The 21,832-nt window shown below is 39.1% G+C and overlaps 2 protein-coding genes across 9 annotated transcripts in view; one reads left to right on the top strand and one right to left on the bottom strand.

Annotated features, from left to right (window-relative positions):
- The window catches only part of SPRYD7 (SPRY domain containing 7), a 35,180-nt gene extending 22,186 nt beyond the window's left edge, over positions 1 to 12,994 (bottom strand). Inside the window, exons 1-3 of the mRNA XM_061607500.1 lie at positions 12,985 to 12,994; positions 12,816 to 12,908; positions 1,184 to 1,396 (exon numbers count right to left, since the gene is read on the bottom strand). Of these exons, the coding sequence (XP_061463484.1) occupies positions 1,184 to 1,396; positions 12,816 to 12,908; positions 12,985 to 12,994 (316 nt within the window). The remainder of the gene's footprint in view (positions 1 to 1,183; positions 1,397 to 12,815; positions 12,909 to 12,984) is intronic.
- On the top strand, positions 1,607 to 21,821 carry TRIM13 (tripartite motif containing 13). Of its 8 annotated transcripts, none has more exons than XM_061607549.1 (3): positions 1,607 to 1,700; positions 8,637 to 8,710; positions 18,956 to 21,821. In XM_061607549.1, exon 3 carries the CDS (start codon positions 18,962 to 18,964, stop codon positions 20,186 to 20,188), a length of 1,227 nt encoding a protein of 408 aa, XP_061463533.1. In that variant the 5' UTR covers positions 1,607 to 1,700; positions 8,637 to 8,710; positions 18,956 to 18,961; the 3' UTR covers positions 20,189 to 21,821. The 8 variants fall into 8 exon arrangements, with proteins under 8 accessions (XP_061463533.1, XP_061463532.1, XP_061463531.1 ...); XM_061607546.1 differs by lacking the exons at positions 1,607 to 1,700; positions 8,637 to 8,710 and adding exons at positions 13,168 to 13,295; positions 16,299 to 16,397; XM_061607544.1 differs by lacking the exons at positions 1,607 to 1,700; positions 8,637 to 8,710 and adding exons at positions 13,168 to 13,521; positions 16,299 to 16,397.
- The last annotated feature ends 11 nt before the right edge of the window (positions 21,822 to 21,832 follow it).

The following is a 21,832-nucleotide window of genomic DNA, read 5'->3' as shown; positions in this document are numbered from 1 at the left end:
ACAATACTCTGTTTACCTGACCTCTCAAGTTTGTCTATAGGCATCTGGTTGGCATTGTGACAACAGGATGCTAAACTAGATGGGCCATGGGCCTGATCCAACAGGGCTTTTCTGATGTTTTCATGACTTTTAGCTTGCTTACATTCTCTATCAAACCAACTAGTTCTAGAAATCCTTCTCAAACTGGCATTCTTTCCTTTTGTCTTTAAATATTTTTGTATCTTCTCTGTCTGAGAAAGGAATAAATGTATGGGTTGAATAGGGGAAAGAATGGCAGTGTGGGTAGCCATAAATCTTAAGTCTGCAAAAGATGAGTCAATCAACTATCAGTGCTCAATTTTCTTGCTAAACAAAACTAAGTCTTAAATAAGATGGAACAGGATGCTAAATAGACCTTAGAATGTGCTAAGGATGCTAGTGCCACCTTACTCAGTGCCAGGTATGTGTGTACTGCCTTCAAGTTGATCCCGACTTATGGTGACCCTATGAAAAGGGTTTTCATGGCAAGCGGTATTCAGAGGGGGTTTCCCATTGCCTTCCTCTGAGGCTGAGAGGCAGTGACTGGCCCAAGGTCACCCAGTGAGCTTCATGGCTGTGTGGGGATTCGAACCCTGGTCTCCCAGGTCGTAGTCCAACACTCTAACCGCTGTGCCACACTGGTTCTCCGCAGTGCAAGATAACATAACATTTTATTGCAATATAATATCCTCCTCAGCCTTGGAAGAAAGCAGAAAGGAGTAATCATAATTTATCTGCCAGTAAAATGGCAGGTTGTGCAACACAGAAATGGTGTAGGAGGAAACAATCGTTGTTAGATGATGATAAATAAAAAACCCATCAGAATAGAACCAGCAATGTGGCAGAGTGGACAGTGTTGGACTTTGACCAGGGAGAAATTCTGGCAGAGTCATGAAGCTTGTAGCAATTTGAGCTTTTCACAACCTATCACCCTTACTTACCCTACAGGGCGATTGTTTAAAAACAAGTAGGGGAGGAATATACAAGCTGCCTTGAACTCCCTGCAGGAAGAGCACGAGAAATATGCATTAACGATCGTTTTAATAGGACAGGAGCTTTGACAGGATTCTTCCTCCCCGCCCACGCACGCACGACGCACGTCCCTGCTCCAGAGGCCCTGCGATCCAATGGAAAGGCGCAGCGCCTCGTCCTCCGACCCCCTTACCCATGCGCTGCGTGTCCAAGAGCACCGACGGCATCTCCTTCAGGGGTATGTGCCCAGCGGCCCCTTCTCCGCAGCAGGCCCACCGCAAACAGCACCACATCGAGCCAGACGCTGCTGCAGCCGCCACCGTGGGCCGCTCAGCCTCCTTCCGTATCCTGTGCTCTTGCTTCACAGGGCTGCGGTCTGATTGCTTCTGCAATTGAACTTCGGCTCCTGATTAGAGTAGGGAGAAACTCCATGTGCGGGGAAAGAATGGCAGCAATACATACGCACGAAGCAGAGAGCCCTATTACTGCCACCTACTGACTCTACCACCTCAATTATAATAGCTCATAAAGCCTTGTTTCTCTCGAGTACGTTCATAAAGTCTCTTAACACCGAACCCCCAGTATTGTTGTCCCGAAGGACAGCCCCCAAAGACAAATTTGCATTCCCCAAGTTCTCTTTCATTCCTGTATCTGAAACAATCCCATATTACATGATCAGCTGTTTCCTCCACCCCACAAATTTCACAAAGGTCAGTATCAATCATCCCAACTTTGAACAAATTACTCGAAAGAGCGCAATGTCATGTCAAAAATCCTCAACAGGCGGACTCTTTATTTGTTCTTGCAGCTTGGAAAGCCGAAAATCTTCTAGCGTTGGGCAAAGAGAAAATAAACGCCTCCCCTTGAAATCTGTTTCCACCTTCTTTGCCATTCACTCACCACACCAATTTCTGCTTAACCCAACTTTTTTACTTCCAGGGAGGGCCATAACATAACATAACATGTGTTTTTATATTGTTTTAAATTTTAAAATTGTGTTTTAAATTGTTTTTAAAATATGTGTTTTAAATTGTATATTTGTTTTAATGTTTTTGATTGTTGTAAACCACCCAGAGAGCTTCGGCTATGGGGGGTATACAAGTGCAATAAATAAATAAATAAATAAAACTAATGTCTCCTTAACAGCCTGATCTGCCATCTCATTGCCAGTAATTTCCACATGGACTGGAATCCAACAAAAATGAACAAAAAGCCCCATTAACTGCAATTCTGAATTCAAAAGGCGTCATCAAACTACATCTAGATCCCATACCTCCATCCTGCAGGGCCAATAACCCTAACCAGCAGCCCACACCACTGCCAGATCAGGTTTCACATCCCTAACCCACTCTAAAAGTAACATTAAAGTCATCATTACTGAAACCCAATTGGATACATGAAAGTCCTTCTGCACCCAAATCATTGGGACATAAAAAGCTGCACACCCTTTACAACCTGTCGCTTTCTAGACCCATCTGTATAAATTCAATACTGTTGGCCCCACCTAGAAAGAAACGTGGAGAACGTCAGGCCTAGGAGCCAAATGTGGCTCTTCAAACCTCTCTGTCTTCCCATGCCACACCTCCTCTGCAGCCACACTCCATATTGGCCCTGCTTGGCACCCTCCTTGACTGATTTTGCCTGACTGAAGTGTGTCCTTGAACTCTGATCATGCTTCTTGGTTGTCTGGGTGGAGGATAGAGAGAGTTGTGTAAGCGTATGTAGAAAGCAGCTTATGTACAAAGGGAAAATGTACGTTTGTTCTTCTGCCCATGTTTGCCTCTGGCCCTGCCTACAACTGGTATGCGGCCCTCTCCACCACTGCTCAAATGAATGATCAGAGGCATCTTACCCCAAAAGCACAAAGATTGGTGTTATGATGGTGGGGAGAGCTTCAGTGCTTTTGAGTGCTTCATGCCAGCAGAAATTCAACAGATGAGCATGCAGCAAAGTGTTTTAACCTACCTAATTTTTTAAAAATAGTATTTTTTAAATTAAATCTTTGCTGAATATATATGAGACTTCATATTCTGCATGAGCAATAAACAATTCATGTGCAGAATAGCCTTCAATATAGAAATATATATTTCTAGCAATATCAATAACTTTTCTAAGTTTCTCTAATTTCATATCACAAAGAAGGAATATATGTGCATTATCATTTGATACAGGTAATTTTAACTCCAGCAATTAATAAACATAACCCTCTTGTTATTTATTTTTGTGTTAAAATAAATCTTATAAGCTAAGCTACTATAGCAAAATCATAAAATTTAGTCTCCGATTCCATTACTGATTATATTATGTCCTATCAGATATATGTGAATAGGACTATCCTATGGGCAGCCCTTGCCAGTGTTTTGGACTTGACAAAGTAGTGCTAATTATCAGGATATTCTTGTTATGTTTCCATGGGAACTAATTATTCATTCATTCATTCATTCTTTATTCGACCAATAGGTCAGCTTAAAACATAGTAAAATAAAACATACATGTAGCAATATGCTATATGGCATTTTAGTTAATACACAGTTTTAAATTTGAACATTAATTATTAAAAAGGTATAAAACATTAAAAGAATTTGATTTGTTAATTGGTTTCTATAAAATCAAAGTTAAACCTTAAGTAACTATATTAATAACCATTTATTAATTTGTTTATTAATAATTAAATAACATAACATAACATCCAAGGATTAACTATAACCTATTATGTGGAGCTCTATTATTTATTAAGGAATCACCATATTTAACACTAAATATCAACCAATATATCAGATTATGATTTTTTGTTTTCAGTGAGAAAGGTTTTTATGATATCAGATCGTAAGTTTTGTAAGGCTACACTGAATTTTGCTACTTGGTTCGTTATTTTAGAGGACGTATCCCCAAGGAGATATTCCATCTGATCAGATTCAGATTTATAAGGAATGATTGCTAACAAAGGAGTAATAATTTGTTGTCTTAAAATCTTGTAGAGAGGGCAGTGGAGAAGTATGTGTACATTGTTCTCCACTGCATCTTCGCCGCAAAGACATACACGTTCTTTATAAGGTATTTTAAGTAGTCGACCATCCATAACTGCTGAAGGCAATACATCTAATCGTATCTTAGAAAAGGCTTTTTGATATTTAGGTGTTTCTAAAGTCAACAAGTATGACATTGGCTTGAAGAATTTAGGATTATGTCTTTTTTTTTATATTAAAAGTAATTGCTGTTGATGGTCTATGTCTATCAAACGCTGTCGTATACCGGCTGATGCTGCTTCATATCCCATAAACTTGATAAGGTGAAGAGAGAAGCCTATCTGAGACAATTTATCTGTAATTAATTTCGCCCAGGGAGATTGATAATTATCAATCAAAATATCTGGCGCAATTCCTACTGGATTAAAGTTAAGTTTTAACCATAAATTAATCCTCATTACCCATATCTTGGTTTCAATTAGTTGGGTTCCTACTTCTAATCTTAAAATATTATTGGGAACACATGTCAGAATTGACAGAATGGATCTCAGAAAAATGGTTTGGCTTGATTCAAATGTATTAAATTTCAAGTTCTTGTTTGTTTGGGATCCGAAAGTCAATTGTGCCAGTATTTTGGCGTTAAAAATCTTCATGGCTGGGAGAATAGCCTGTCCTCCTCTTGAATAGAAAAAAGCCTGCAATACTTTTAAGGTTCTCCGTGTGTTCAAAATCATACATTGATTATGTATCTGATGGCTACCAGAGGTATGGAATACATATCCTAAGTACTTTTGGGATTTAACCTGTTCTATTTTGTGTCCATTAATTTGCCAATTGGGTTTAGATTTTTTGTGAGTGAATGCTATTATTTTTGTTTTTTGGTAATTTATTGTTAGTAGCTCAGTCAAACAATAAATTGCTAATTTAGCTAAAAGCCGTTTAAGATCTATTGGGGTCCTTGAACTTAAGGCTATATCATCCGCATATAGCAGGATATTCCGCGGTTTCTTAGCCAAAATAGGTGGATGGGATGCAACTGATACTAGGTTGTGTACTATATCGTTAATATAGATGTTGAATAAAACAGGAGATAGTACACATCCTTGTTTCACTCCTCTTGATGTAAATACTGGGTTAGTTAAATGGCCTTTGGCGCTACAACGAATTTGTAGTGAGGTGTTTTTATATAGTCCTTGGATCAAAGCCACAAGGCGTTTATCCATTCGTAAGTGTTTTAGTTTCGACCATAGGCGAGGGCGAGAAATCGAATCGAATGCCACCTTTAGATCTATGAAGGCCACATAAAAGGACCCTCCTTTTCTATTCGCATATTTATCAACTAAATGATGTAACACTAGTATGTGATCGAAAATAGATATTTTCGGTCGAAATCCTGCCTGTTCAATCGCTATTATATTGCTTTGATCGATCCAATCTGTTAACTTTATATATAAATGGGCCGCATACAGTTTCCTGATTGTATTTATTAAACTAATGGGTCTGTAATTATTCGGATAATTGGCTGGGCCTTTTTTATAAATGGGGACTATTGTGGCCATACCCCAGTCCTTAGGTATTTCTAATGATAGATCAATATGAGTGAATAATGAGGCAAGAACCAGGGCCCACTAATGGATATTTTCTTTAAACACTTCTGAGGGGATGTTGTCCGGGCCAGGCACTTTATTTGGTTTCAGTTTATTAATTAAGTAAATAATTTCATTTTTATTTACTGGTGGCCATTCTGGAATTCTCTCATTTAACACATAGGATGATAATCCGGTTTCGGCCTCATCTTGGTATAGTTTTTGAAAGTGGGTTTCCCAAATGTGGGGTGGAACATTTGCAGAATTTTGATATTGTGATTTTGGCCAATGTGCCGTTATGAGATGCCAAAAGGAATTAGAATTTTTTAATTTAGCAGCTTCCAATAGTTTCTGCCATACTACGTTTCTTTCTTGTTGTTTTTTAAACTTTATCAAGGCTTTATATTTTTTCTTCATTTCACTATAAACCTGTAGGTCGTCTCGGGATCCCGTGACCTTAATTCTTTGATAAATTTCAGTTAGTTGTTTTTTAACCTCCCTACATTCCTCATCAAACCACGCCTTAGATTTAAGACGGTGAGAGGTATTAGAAGGCCGTATACTATTAACAATGGCTGTTTGAAGAGTTGTTATAAGTTTTTGTAAAGTGAGAAGTGGATTAGTTTCAGTGGTGGGCATTAATATTTCCTTTTTACTTTTATCTATGGCTGAGGAGTTAAGGATTTTAGTAATTTCAGAACTGATTTTGGGTAACCATTTCACTCTAGTTGGTCGTAGTTCAATTTCCTTCTTAGAGAATGTCTTACAGGTTAAGTGAACATCTTCTAAGTTTATGTCGATTTCGACTGTAACTGGTAAATGGTCACTCTCCGGGCGGTTAGCTATATGTAGATTCTTTACTAAAAAGAAAAGATCTGTTGAAACAAATATTAGATCTATTAGTGATGAGCCCGTCGCTGAATAATAAGTGAGGTCTCCCATTATATCTCCAGAAGTTCGGCCGTTCAATAAAGTTAAATTAACTTCCATACACAATTTCATTAATTTTAGTCCTGTATAGTTCATACCCTTATCTTTTGAGCAACGCGGAGGAATATTGATGATCTCTGCTGGCAGTAAGGTCGATTGGTGGTATTTTTGATATAAAGTTATATCTGAAGTGCCAATTTGTGCATTGAAATCTCCATGTAAGATTAGTCTTTTTTGAGGATTTTCTGTCATCAATTTTACTATGAAATTCTCAAGCAATAATATTCTTCTATCCGCAGTTTTGTTATTGCGTGCGGGTGGTAGATATACATTTATAAGTATTACTGTATTATGGCTAAACTCCAAAATAAGAGCAATGGCCAAATCCTGTAATTTTCCTAATATTGTTGTTTTAGCTTTCAAGGAGGTCGAAATAAAGCTGCAGATCCCACCTTTGGGTCTACCTCCACTTTCACTTGGTGTAGCCTGTAGGTGAAAAGGAATATAGCCATCCAGGATAGGTTCATTCAGGGCCCATGTTTCTTGTAAAGAGATTATATCGTATGAAGTTAAAAAGTCAATAGTATCTTGGTTTGTAGATTTATTGGTCCATCCAGAAATATTCCATGATATCATCTGTAGTTCTTTCTCTCTTGTATCATGTGCAAGTCAGTTTTGCGTTTTATTTATGGTTGAAGAGCGTTGCACTGTCTCTGTTTTGCGTTCATCTGTCCTAGTTAGATGGTTTTGAGATCGACCTGGGAAATTATTCTCCTGGCTTCGTCTGGGGGTATTGATATTAGTTCCATTTAGGACTGGGTTGATGGAATTAGCATGAGATGATTTTTCTTTATTTTGGTCTTGCAAATTACCTATGTTATCCACGGAATTTATTATAAGTAAGGAATTTCGTGTGTCAACTAGAATGTCATCATTCGTTGCATTTTCCATAAGTTGTATGAGATTTTTAAGTCTGTTGATTGTCTCCAGTTGTTCATCCGCATTGAATTTGGGGTAAGAATCGAGCAATAACTTCTCTTCTGGCGAAAAAGTTTGTGGTTCCTCTGTCTTATTAGATTGCTTGGATGGGTTTTCTTGTTGGTGAGGGTCCTGGTTCTGAATTGATCGTATTAAATTCAATAGATTATATGGCGGGTCAGAATTATCAAAACATCTTGTAATCCAAATATGGTAAGAGGAAAGTTTCTCCTTATTGGTATATATCTTATTTAATTTTTTGGAATCTCGGAAGGTAACGATTGCTCTAGTTGAAGTATAAGTATAAAATAGATATTGTACATTAATAATAGCATTAATATCTATTAGTCCTGGAAAAAACCTCTCCAATATCTCCCACATATGTTATCTTCTTTGATATTGATTGAGCCATTCTTTTGGTTTAGGGAAGTTTATAAATGCTAATTTTTTTGTATTCAAGACTAACGTCTTTTAGTATTTTAAATTGTATTTTACTGGAATTTAATTGTGTACGTCGCCTAGAGTGGCCTTGGCCAGATAGGCGACACAAAAATTAAATTATTATTATTATTATTACTTCTTCTATTGTTGGTTTGTGCATCTATTTTTATTACATACTCAATTAACGTTGTTAATAATGAGTTTGACTCTGCTATAAATGCACCTATTTGGGAGAAGTATTTTGTTACCATTATGGTCCATTCTTCCCTTATTGGGGTTTCTGTTGCTTTCTCTTCAGTGGAATGTTTTACTTTATTGTCATTGTTTTTATGTAAGTCGTTAGTGTTTTCTTTCTCCCCATCATTGCATAATGAATTGATGTAGTCTATAAAATCACATATACTATGATCCAGTTGTTCTGATATATTCCTTCTTGGGGAAGACGTTGTTAAAATTTCATCATCTTCAAGTATCAATGGTTCTTGTGTCCTCTCTTTGTAAGTTGATTCTAGAGAGGGCATAGAGTTAGTACTTGATTGATTATTGGCAAGGTCTATGTTATTCATATCATCATAAGTGGAGGTAAAATCTTTCTGTCCTGTTTGTTTTAGCTCCTCCGCTAAACTCTTGCCCAAAAATCTCTCTCTCTTCTGAGTAAGTACACCTATATTGGATAGAGTAACATCAAAGTCATTCTTATATTTGCCCTTGTAAAATTGCGTGATTTCTGTTTGTCTGTGTTTAGGATATGGTCGACTAACAGAGGGCTGCGTCAACTCAGGTGTAACAGACACGCCCAGCTTGTTACAAGCACTTCTGGTAAGAACCATTTCTGTTTACTATCAGTCCTTTTTAATAGAATATTGTTTAACTTTATTTATTTCGACTTCTTATCTTCTTAACTTTAATGAGTCATTAATTCTGTATTTTGCTCTTTGTCTTTGCAATTACTCACGGTTGTTGGTGCAATAACTCAGCGTCTTTATCCTCCCCAAACTTAATTAGAATTTCGGCTTGAAGCAAAGTCTTTGAACAATCCCCTTTCAGGTTATCTTTCTTCTTTAGTGTAAAATGTTTGTTATATCTCACTTGTAGAAGTCTTAATAATGTGAGTTATTTATGTGCAAATAGGTCGTTAATCCATTGGCAGGGGAGCTCCAAACTTAACGTCTTTTCTCCACGACCGCCATCTTTCATCCCCCTTTAGTGTAGTGACTATGGGAACTAATTAAATGATCTTAAGGACATCTGAATGGAGCAAAAGTAGGAGGAGAGAAACAAAGGGGCAGGCTGTAGTTTTCAAGTGGGATGAAGACACTAATTATAAAGCAATTTTAAACACGGTTACTTCTAAACACTTCTGTTCAGTGATCTCAACAGCGCTTCTTAGTAGACATGCATAGACGTGCTTTGTAAGTGGAACACAGAGGAAGACACAGGAAAAGTAAAGTTTGGGCTCTGTAAACTAATAGCATTTTGGGTGCTGACTGCCTCTCTTGAGATCTGATGTAGGAATAGTAAACTTTGGCTGTCTATTGGAATGTTCAAGTTGTACCTCCACGTATATATTTGTAAACAAACTCAAATATTAGAAAACACTATACGTCTCCAGTGACCTCCTGACAAAGGAAATCAAACCTGGGTAAGTTCTGTGTCCCTAGAACTTCTTACCATTCAGAGAAGTGGTGTGAATATAACTATATTTTTTAAAAAGCAAGCAACTGTTATATACGGTATTAATTTATGATTGTGAGGTAGACTCATTGTGGTTATATATTTTTTTAAAAAACCATCCAGTCATATGATATTTCAATTCTAGTTATTTTTTTCTACTGCTGTTATGATTGTATTTTTTTTTTGCAAAATCTCATATCCACCATACATGTCTTTCATGTATTTTTAACAAATGGGATTATGAGAGCTCTCTTTATAGAGCACTGCAGGGTAATATGCCATCTACACATAGATTTTGAACATTTTATTCCTAAATGAAAAGTGATAAAGTCATATGCATGTAACTTGCTAGCATTTATTTGATTTGCAAACATCTCTACGCTTCAAAAAGCAAACAAAATACGCTGGGGGGGCAAGTGGGAGTGTTTGAAAACACTATGTGGCAGGCTGAAATTCAACAGCACAACCTTCCCCATCCTGAAGTTACTATTGTAAGGTAACTGTATCTGCTGAATTTATGCCTGTTGCACAGCCTTTACAGCAGAGGTGGGGAACATTCTGGTCCTCCAGATGTTGACTTCCAATTCCCATCAGCCCAAACCAGCATGGTCAATGTTCAGGGATAATGTGAGTTGTAGATCAACAACATATGAAGAGCCATTGCTTTACAAACATGTGAGGCTCTCAGTTTGAAATCACTGTATGTAAATGCTCGTTTATTGCACTTCTTGCACCCTTTGATAAAACCTCCAGATCTGACTGGCTGCTTATGTCACTTTGGCTCGCAGAGATGTGTTTGAGAGCCCCCTTTCATTTTCTAGCCAACAGAACATAAGAGCACAGCTGGATCACACCAAAGGCCTACCTAATCTAGTAGTCTGTTTCTCCCAGTGGCCAGCCAGATGCCCATGAGAAGCCCACTAGAGACACGAAGACAATTGCCCTCTCTTGCTAGCGTTTCCCAGCAACTGACATTTGGCGGCGTGTTGCCTCTGATCCTGAAGGTAGGATACACCCATTGTGAAGAGTAGGCACTGATACATTTATCCTCCATGGATTTGTCTAATCCTCTTTTAAAACCTTTTAAGTGGGTAGCCATCATTATATCTTGTGGCAGTTAATTCCATCGTTTAATTAGGTACTGTGTACAGAGTACACAATTATTATTATTAGAATTATATCTCCTTTTGTCTGTCCTGAATCTCCTACTCCCACCATTCAGCTTCACTGGATGCCTCTGATTTCTAGTACAATGCAAGAACGAGAAAACCTCTCTCTATCCACTTTCTCTATACTACATATAATTCCATACAACTTCCCCCACTTAACTTGCCTTTTCTAAACTAAAAAAACCTAAACACAATCTTTCTTTGTAGGGGAGTTGCTCCAGCACCCTGATTATTTTAGTGGCCCTTTTTCTGCCCCTTTCCAGCTCTATAATATCCTTTTGGATGTATGATATTCTGAATTGCACTTAGTATTCTAAGAGTGATCACACCATAGATTCGTATAAAGGCATTATGATATTAGCCATTTAATTTTCTATCCATTTCCTAATCATAATTAATGTGGAACTTGCCTTTTTCACCATGTCTGCACGATGGGTTCACATCTTCATTGATTCCATTCCTGGTCAGTACCAGGCAGCTCAAACTCCATCAGTGTATATGTGAAGTTAGCATTTATTTATTTTTTAGGTTGGTGGGCACATTTTGAATTTTGAGAACTGTTGTGGGCACCACCACAAATGGTTGCCACGGGGATCTGGCTAGTCATAAAAGACAGTAACAACACAGTCCTAACCATGCCTTCTAAGAAGTTACTGAATTCAATAGGACTTATGGTTAGGATTGCAGCCTTACAATGTAATCCTAATCATGTCTATTCAGAAATATGCCCTACTTAATTCAATGGTAAGTGGAGTTAGGATTAGGATTGCAGCATGTTGTCCGAAAGCAGAGCACAAGGCAGACGCTGGGCCTAAACCCAAATGCCAAACTTCATATTTGACCTTACATAGCACAAAATACCAATTTATCAGAAGGAAGATTGATGATACTCAGAACCACTCCCTTCAAAATACAGATACAGTCAGACCCTTCCTCCCAACCTTACACAAAAAAGGGCAGATCCACACCATGCATTTCAAGCACATTCAACACACATTTGAAATACATGAATCCCATCACAGAATCATGGGAACTGTAGTTTAAGGGTGGTGGGAACTATAACTGTGAGGAGAAACTACACTTATCAGGATTCTTTGGCGGAAGTCATGCACTCTAAATGCAAGTTGTATGTCCTTTAAATGTATTGTGTGGATCTGCATAAACATTCAGGCAAACAGACACGTCCAAACTGTTTTGTTATTGTTGTTTTACTCTGTTGAAATAAACTGTATATGTGTTTGGATGAGGATGTTTGGGATGAAAAGGAGTGCATGTTTATATGGCTGTGTGATGGGGGAGAATGTCGTTACTGGCAAAGAGAAAAGTGGATTATGAAATATTTGAACAGGAATTGGTTGGGTAATGAATTTGGAGGTGATTTTCCTATTATTATTTTGATTTTAGAGCAGGGATAGGCAACATGGTGCCCTCCAGATGTACTGAACTACCACCGGTCCCATCCAGTATGGCTAATCGTCAGGAATGATGGGAATTGTAGTCCAAAGCAATGGAGAGTCCCACATTGGCTACTTCTGCTTTAGTTTATTTTAGAGGTGATTTGGAGAAACTAATTGGTCTGCCTTCTGTGAAACGTGTGTTCAATTTGTAACAGAAAACTGTGGTCAAAGGGGTGGCTTTGTGTTTTGCAGTTCATGCTCCGTCTTGCCATCTATGAAATGTGTTGTGGCCAACAGATTTATTTATCTAAAACATGTGGGTGGGGTAGACGGTCCAATCCCCATGAAGCATACAGAGCTCAGAAAATTGTACTAAGGTGGTACCTCAGAGGTCACTCTCCTGGAAGTGTCAGTATTCGATATGTAGAGTCTAAAGCTTAGTCTGGGGTACACACTACGAGTCCTTTATTAATTAGTTCCTTATTAAATTTGGCTCTTATTGACACTGGGCAAGACCATTGACAGTATCTTCTGCTCAGATGAAATGCTGGGATGGACGAAATGCCGTGCCATCTTGTAGAGGACATTCCTGGTGGTGTGAATGTAGTTTTTGTGGCAAGCTTCGTTTTGGGAGCACACCCCTAGTTCTTTATTTGCAAGGCTTTTTTTAAGGCGGGTACTCACCGGTACAGACTACAGCCACCTCTTTTTTTGCTGTCCACAGCAGCCGTCTTCTGCTGGCATCAACAGCACTCTTATCTATATGAGTACCGGTACCTCATTGTTATACCGAAAGGGCACTGCTTGTAATAGTCATTTGGGGTCATCAAGCACTGAAGTGTGTTGTGCACACCGGTTTTCATCGGGCGCAATACTCTGCAAGGGGACGCCCGTCCCGGTTCCCCTTGGGGATATGTAGGATACCGGGCAACAGGCCAGCAGATGCTGCTGCAAAATTTGCGGCTCTTAGGCACAGGCGCCGTTGTGAAAGGGAGGACGCGCTTGCGCGCAGCTCTTGCCCCGCCCCTTCTTATTGGCTTCCGCCTCCAGCCACGCCCCATGCGCGCAGAAGAGCCGAGCGGCGGAGGCGGCTGCGCAGCGTGAGGAGGATGGCTGCGTCCTCTGGGAGTGACTGAGAGCCGACTGGAGGCTTCCGAGCAACAGGTCGGTGAGCGGGACTGAGGAAGACGAACGCGGCAGCCTCGGGAAGCAACCGCCTGGAGCGGAGCCAGGGAGGCCTTTCGTGAGGCGGCTTCAGAGACCGCGGGGGCGGAGGCGTTACTTCCGCCCGAGGCTGGGTCACGTGCGTGGGGAAGGAGAGGAACTGTGACGCGGAACAGAGGGAGATGAGTGCGTCATGACACACGGCTGTTGGGGCGGGGCTTGCGCCGTACGTATCCCCCCCCCTATTTCTGCTTCGTATTAAAACGCGGAAAAGTTGTGTGTGGGGTTTTGTGTTTGTTGCAAAAGACGAGCCCCGTGCTTTCTCGGAGGTCCCTTTTTTGTGACATCTCGCACCACAGAAGTCAGAAGCTCTAGTCAGACGGACAGTTCTATTGGCCGAAGACGAAATTTCCTAATTGCTTTTGACCCTTTTCTCCTCGCCGTTCATAGGAGACAGCGGGGAAATGGCAGGAGTCTGTCTTCTGCTGTCTCTCCTCCCGCTGCTCCCTCCCACGCGCCCCTGCCCGCCCAAAGTAGAAGGAAAGGAATGCACGCTCTCAGGAGGAGCGATATGAATTAATTGATTTGTAAATATTGCCCCGTCAGTGCAAATCCAGGCTTGTAATAGTTAATCGTTGTGATCCCCGTATTGTGGGTGTGAGACAATAACTTATCGTCATGTTTGTGGTATCAAAAATAACCGGAAAAACTGGTCTACAGAAACTTACCAGTCTGCTGCTTGATATTACGCTTTTGGGGCTCACCGTAAAAGAGAAGAAAGGAGAATTGAGAAAGCAACTGTAATAAGGGTTCTAAAGAGTGTTTTAACAGTTTTATAGCACTATAGGTATTGTACTGTTTTTTCTCTCTCCCACAGAGCATGCAAAAGTGGGATTTCTGATTTACTTTGGAAGCTGCATTTCCATGAAGTAGTGGTAGACCTGTGTTAGTGTTTTTTGCAGTAGAATATACATTCACATGAATATTAGACTATTGCTGACTATTGGTTTATTAAATGAAAATTGGGGTATTAATGCATTCATTAAATATGTCATGTCCACTCATGTGGGTTTTCCAGAAAATGTTGACTTGGAAAGTTTTCCTAATTGGCAAATTTTCTGGTGCCCTACAGCAGTGGTTCCTAAACACCCCCCCCCCGCTATTTGAATATTGTTAAGCGCCTTAGTGGGAACACTTAATGATTCTTCTGCCTGTTGTAAAAATTTTAATGTGCTATGCTAAGTGTATGCTTTTTAATTGTATTTTAATTTCTTCCTTTATTTTCTGTATTGTCTTTTATTGTATTAGAATTTGCATTCTACAGAATTCAAATTGTGATACAGTTAACATGAGTGTTTAATATGGACACACCATGGACCTTCTGAATGAAGCTCTTGGGCAGCTGGTGGTCCACAAACTACAGTTTGTGAACCTCTGCCTTAGATAGCGGCTGAATTTAGTATATCTGACTTTTATTTAATAAACAGCGCTAAAAACTTTAAAACTGCCAAGCTTGCACAATACTGTATTTGCAGTTGGCATCCCATCGTTGTTACTGATGAACATATGAAATAGAAAATTTTCCATGGAAAAGTAAAGGAAAAAACGGGGAAATTCTGTTTTGGGGGAAAATCTGCAAATCATTGGTGTGCAGCCTTAGGCTGCAATTCAATACATGTCTCCTCAGAAATAAGCTCTACTGTGTTTATTGGGACTTACACCCAGGTTAATGTGTATTGGATTGCAACTTCAGTTATGTTATGTTAGATTATTATTTATTAGATTTGTCCATCACCTGTTCTAAAGCCTGTAGGAGACTTACAATATACAAATAAAAAATACAGTTTAAAATACATAAATACAATTACATGGTATAGTTTGAAGGCACATGAAGCCACCACCTTGCTGAAGCTAAGCAGGTCTGGCTCTGTTCAGTGTCCAGATTTGTGACTGCTTAGGGACCATGTGAACGTTGCTTTTCTTCCATCATGGAACCTAAGATGGAATATAAATGTAAGAAAAACAAGAATACATATATAAAAAATCAGTAACACACCTTGCCACATCCCTTTGTGTACACATTACGGTAAGTATGAAAAAGTTTTCCCATGCTAAATATAAAAGTAGTAACTCCAGTAACTGTCAACAGGTGGATGGTGTTAATTATAACCCCCCCAAACTGCTGTTAAAACTGATAAAGCTACTAAAAATGGTTGAAAAGCCTGGAGAAAAAATGTTTTCACCTGGCATCAAGAAGATTGCATCGAAGATGTCAGGTGAACTTTGCTGGCAAGAGCATTCTACCGGTGAGGGGCTACTATCAAAAGGCCCTCCATCTTGTTGCCACCTTCTGATAGAGGGGGCACTCTGAGAAGGACTGCCATAGATGACCTTAAGGCACAGCTGGGTCCCTATGAGAAGAGATGTCTTTTCAGGTATTGGGATCCCAAGTAGTGTAAAACTTTATAGGTTAAAACTAGCAGCTTCAGTTGGGCTTGGAAATGCACGGCAACCGGTGCAACTGAACAAGGACTGGTGTAACATGTTTAAAACATCCGGTCCTCATTAGTAACCTCATTGCCGAATTCTGCATCAGACAGTTTCTGGACTGTTTTCCCAGACAGCCACATGTAAATCGCATTAAAATAAACTAAATGGGAGGTTACTATGGAGCAGATATGGGGACAGAGTGGGTGTGTTAATTCAGTGCCCACTAGGCCTGCATATGGCAGTCATATTAAAGTGAATGTGCAGAATAGAGCAGCCGTGATGAATGACAAAATGGATGAGACATTGGTTCTGTTTGCCATTATTGAGGGCAAACTGCTTGAATTTCTGCTAGCACTCAGTTTCTGATGCCCGCAAGAAGAGTTCCTGATAAGGAGTAGCTGGTGTACAGCTGTCTGATAGACAAAACAAATGTGAAAGCATAACATGCCCTGAGCTCCTACTGGGAGGAATGGTGGGATATAAATTTAATTTTAAAAATCCATATTTTTGTAGGGTTGAATTGTGTCCAAGGTACAGTGGGATATCGTTGATGCAAGTCTCTCGGTTGCTCCTCTTCGTCCCCCTCACAAATGGGTTATGGTAATTCATGATGTATGTATGGATCACATGTTATGGGGGTCAACCCATACTCACTGATATTAATGTAAATTTATTGGATAAATTGCTGATCAGTATAAAAGATATTCACATTTTGGGTTAGTTAGGTCTTGTTGGGGGCATTATATGTGCTTTGCCCAATCTTCAGGCCTGTCCACTTCATAGGTACTATGTCTGTCTTTTAATATTCTAGGAAACCTAGAGCTAAAATGCACATGTAGTTCGGCTAGAGTGAGTTTTAACAAAAATATATTGTTTATCCTGAATGTTTGTTTTGTCAGTTGTAATGTTACTAGTCCATATTTTTATTATTTTATTGTTCATCTCAATGTTATTCATTATATTCATATATTCATGCAAATATATATATATCACATTGCTTTAAGATATTTTCTACGTTATTTTAACTTGCAAAGTTATCTCTGTTTTATTATCTGTCAGTTTATTAGCTCATAATAAGTTTTGTGCATCAATAAACTGGTGTATTTGTTTTGGTTATATGTTTGGGGTTTGGGGTTTTGAGTCATGAATTGTTTTCCTCCCTATTCCATTGGGTTGCTACTGAGCAAATTGAACCAGGATTGAAGGATCTAGTGAAGGGTGATGTATAGGCCAGAATTTGGCATGGTATGCATGGCCTTTGATAAGGTCCACTGATTTAAAAATTAGTAGCTACTTTACAAGAGTGCTCATGGGGGAGGGGGGGAGGGGGAAAGTCTCATTCCACAAGCAGAAGTTGTTCTGATCATGGAGTTATTTAGCTGAATGCCAATCATCTCTTTCTTACCTGGATTTAGCCTGTTTATTGGATCTCATCTAGTCCATTGCTGCAGTCAGATATTTGTCCAGCACATCCACTGACACACCTGCTGAAGATGAAAAGGAGAAGCAGAATTGCATGTCATCTGACTATTGATGGCAATATATTCCAAAGCTTTAGATGACCCCACTTGGCGGTTTCATGTGAATATTAAATAGCATGGAGAATAAGACCAACCCATGTGGGACCCCATCATGCAAGGTCCACAGAGCAAAACACAAATCCTTCAGTACTGCCTACTGGGACAGTCTAGGTAGCAGTTGCAAAGTGGTGCCCCAAAACCAGACAGCTAACCCAGAAGGATATCATGCTTGATTGTATCAAAAGTCACTGAAAGGTGCAGAAGAATTGTTAGCCGTCATGGGGCTAGAGATGTAAAATTTCCAGTTTTTTTGCAGAAATTTGGGGGAGATGTAAAATTTCTGGATATTTTTTGGGGGAAATGCAGTAGTTATTCTTTTAGCACCTTTTATAGAAAAAAAGTTATAGTAAAAAGAAAATTATTATGTATGCTGGAAATTGTTACCTCCTCTGGTCCTCCACAGCATCAAGCAGACATAAAGCACTCGTTTCCATAAAAGAGCCTGTCTTGGTTACCCTGTGGGATGTTCTCTACTCCTAGCACAAATCATCCCGCAGGGCAACCAACGGACTCTAACAAAACTGGGCCTGAACTCCAATTGAAATAGACTAAGAAAATCAATTTCCTGCATCAGAACCTGGATCTTATATGTAGAAAAGCATAATATATGCAAGTTGTGTTATATAAATAATAAAAAATAAATATTGGAAATTCCATTTGATCCCAGGAATTAACTAATTTAAGGTTACAAAGGTCTTCCTACCAAGGATAAGGTCAAGAGGATTTTATCAGTGCTGCTATATTTGTGGTGTTTTGGGGAGGGCATGGTTCTGGGTTAAAGAAATCATGAACAGAAAATAAGATACTGTTTGGAATAATTAATAAATTAAAATAGTAATGCTTTAGATTGCTATCCTAAGCACAAGTTTCTGAAAGCAAGCCAAATTTGTGGTTAGGATAGCAATCTAAAGCATTTCTTTTTTTTGAGCAAATGTTGCGTTTTGCTTGCTTGTTCTTTAGAATCAGGATAGTAGAGTTGGAAGGGACCTCTAAGGCCATTTGAGTCCCTTGCTCAATGCAGGAATCCAGATTAAAGCATACCTGACGGTGGCTGTCCGGCTTCCTGCACCTCCCTAGGTAATTGGTTCCATTGTCCTGCTGCTTTAACAGTTAGGAAGTTTTTCCTGATGTTCAGCCAGAATATGGCTTCCTATAACTTGAGTCCATTATTCTGTGTCCTGCACTCTGGGATGATCGAGAAGCGATCCTGGTCGCCCTCTGTGTGGCAACCTTTCAAGTACTTGAAGAGTGCTATCATATATCCCCTTATTCTTCTCAAGGCTAAACATGCCCAGTTGTTTCAGTCTTTCCTTATAGGGCTTTGTTCCAGTCCTTGATCCTCTGAACCTGTTGTCATCCTCTGAACCTGTTTCAATTTGTCTGCATCCTTCTTAAAGTGTGGTGTCCAGAACTGGATGCAGTACTCAAAATGAATTGTTAACTTTTCTTGTGAAATAAAGTTTTTGAAGCATTCAGTGCTTCAGCTAAAAAGACTCTTCACAGTACCAGGATTACAGGCAAGATACTTGATTTTTTAGATTGTGATTATTATAAAATTGTTCTCTGAAATATTGTTGTCTTTTATTATAGACTGCAATGGAGCTCCTCGAAGAAGATCTTACATGCCCCATTTGTTGTAGTTTGTTTGATGATCCACGAGCGCTTCCCTGTTCACATAACTTCTGTAAGAAGTGTTTGGAAGGGATCGTGGAGGGAAACGTCCGGAATGTAATTTGGAGACAGTCTCTCTTTAAATGCCCAACATGTCGGAAAGAAACTACTGTTACAGGGGTAAACAACCTCCAAGTCAACTATTCCCTCAAAGGTATTGTAGAGAAGTATAATAAAATTAAGGTAACTGAAAAAATGCCTGTGTGTAAAATGCACAGTGGTCAGCCTCTCAACATTTTTTGTGAAACAGACACGCAGTTGATATGTGGCATCTGTGCAACTCGAGGAGATCATATAAAGCATGTGTTTTGCTCCATTGAAGATGCTTATTTACAGGAGAAACGTGCTTTTGAAACATTGTTCCAGGGGTTTGAAACATGGCGTTGTGGTGATGCCCTTTCTCGACTGGACACTCTGGAAACCAACAAGCGTAAAGCACTTCAGATATTGACAAAGGACTATGACAGAGTAAAAGATTTTTTTGAGAAATTGCAGTATACCCTGGAGCAAAAAAAGAATGAGATTCTTTCAGACTTTGAGACAATGAAGCTTGCAGTCATGCAGGCATATGATCCAGAAATTAATAAACTAAACACTATTATACGAGAACAACGAACAGCTTTTAACATAGCAGAAGACTCTAAGGATGTGTCTGAACCCATTGTATTTTTGCAAAAGATGCAAGAATTTCGAGAGAAAATCAAAGTAATTAAGGAAACCAAGTTGCCTTGTCTTACTGTGGACATCAATTCCACAATGAAAGGCTTTGATACTAGCCAGTGGGAACAATTTAAGCTAGCAGATGTAGACAAACTTTCTTTACCTCAGGAGAAAAGTACTTTTAACCGGGTAATTTCTCCATTGTTTTCACCTAAATTTATTGTGATTGCTTTGTTTTGCTTGCTTATATTTGCTACCACTCAGATGTCTTTTATGGACTTTCTATCTAACACTTTCCAGTACTGGAAAAAACTTATATTTGCATTTTGCACAGGTTATCTAACAGACCCAGTGGAAATGGCAGATCATGCTATCTTCTACTGGGAGAAAATGGCTGATACTGCTACCGTTCTAAGTGAAAAATGTGTAAATTACACCCTGGAGATGTTGGATAAGATTGCCCAATTTGTGTGCAAATATAAACTTTTGTAATTACTATCCATGTACAAAAAAGGTATGTTCAAACTGATTGCTTTAGAATGTTTTTTAAAAATGCAGTGGTAAACTAGAGGATTTATTAAACTGTCTTGATGCTATTTTTCTGTGGTTCATGTATTAATACGTTGAAATATTTTGCACATTGTTTTTGAAAGGAGCTGCCTATTTATTTGAAAATGCCACTTTCTATCTTGTTTTTCCCAAGGTGAACGACATGAGTTGGATGTTTAATGTGAATCAATGTGCAGTGCAGAATATGTAAAATCTAATGAAAAATTGCAACACTGTTGAATGAATTTCAAAGACAAGAAGGACATATATGGGTTGAGAAAAATGTTTAAGAATAGGTTGTAGTGTCTAGTATTCAAATATACACTAGGAGCTTCAGGAATGTGGTACATTGCAAAGCTCAATTACTGTTCTGGATACTTAAGTACAAAGGAAAGAAAAATTAAGTAGTATTAACTTTTAAAAATTTGTTGCTACTTATACTCTGATCCTCAACATACCTTCCTTGAAAGTAAGTCTCACTGACTTTAAAGGAAATCATTTCTAAATAAATATAACCAAAGTTAAAGTTAGTTGTGTTGATCTAAAATATAAAATCCAAATCCACATTAGGGCAATATCTTTATTAAGCCAAGCAGAATGTTACAAAATAGTGTGAAAGCTTTTGAATTCCCCACAACTCTTTAGCAGGCTGGATGTTGGTGTTGATCAAGCCATTTTAGGCTGCAATCCAAATCCAGCGAGGTTAGGAAGAGGTTTCCCTTTGCCCAGCCCTAACTGCTCTCCTCACCCGTGGAGTGAGGCCCATGTCAATCCTCCAGTGCTAAGATCCCCATCTGAAAAGGAAGGTGGAAATACCATTGACAGGAAGCCCCAAAATGGGGCATTATGGGGAAGGGCTGAGTCAGCCCATGATCTGTTGGATTCTGATTCAGCCCCATTGCCATTGCTTGATGGCATTGGGCCCAGTTGCTGGCTTAGCACAGAGCAGGGTTTTGCATATTCACATTCTATATGGTGAACTCAAGAGTTCTTCACTCAAATGTAAAATTGTTGCTGATCTAACAAAAATATGGAACTTGTCCCTCACATTAGCTTCTGTACCTGAGGACTGATCCACTCGGAAGTCCTGCTGAATTCACTGGTTCTTACTCCCAGATAAGTGGGGTTAGGTTGGCAGCCTAAACTGAGAATTTACTGTCAGCTTCCTCAGTTTCCAAAACAGTCAAATGTATTTCCTTGATCACAAATCTGAGCTGTAGCAACATTTGTGAATCTCTATGTCACAGATGCACTGCTCATTTGGGTAGATTGCTGGTGGTGGTGGTGAAGGAAGTAGCCCTTCAGTTCTGCATGAGATCATAGTGTGTCCTAAGTTTGGATGGTGTTCTGGTCAGGGTCTCAGCTGCCAGTCATTTAACACGCTTCTGAGATGGTTCTTTATTTCAGTTGTAATATTTTGGTTCCCAGGCAACTAGTCCTGTAAACAAAACACTATGTATATGGTTCTTGTTGCTGAGGAATCACATTTGTTCAACCCTTCAAACCCACAACACAGACAGGGCAGGATTTGTTCTTTGCTTATATATATATGTAGTTTGGAGACGCATTGCTAGAAGACTCCATTTT

Source organism: Rhineura floridana, chromosome 2 (assembly GCF_030035675.1).
Source record: "Rhineura floridana isolate rRhiFlo1 chromosome 2, rRhiFlo1.hap2, whole genome shotgun sequence".
In the NCBI taxonomy this organism is placed as follows: Eukaryota; Metazoa; Chordata; class Lepidosauria; order Squamata; family Rhineuridae; genus Rhineura; species Rhineura floridana.
This window is presented reverse-complemented; position numbering and strand designations above follow the sequence as displayed.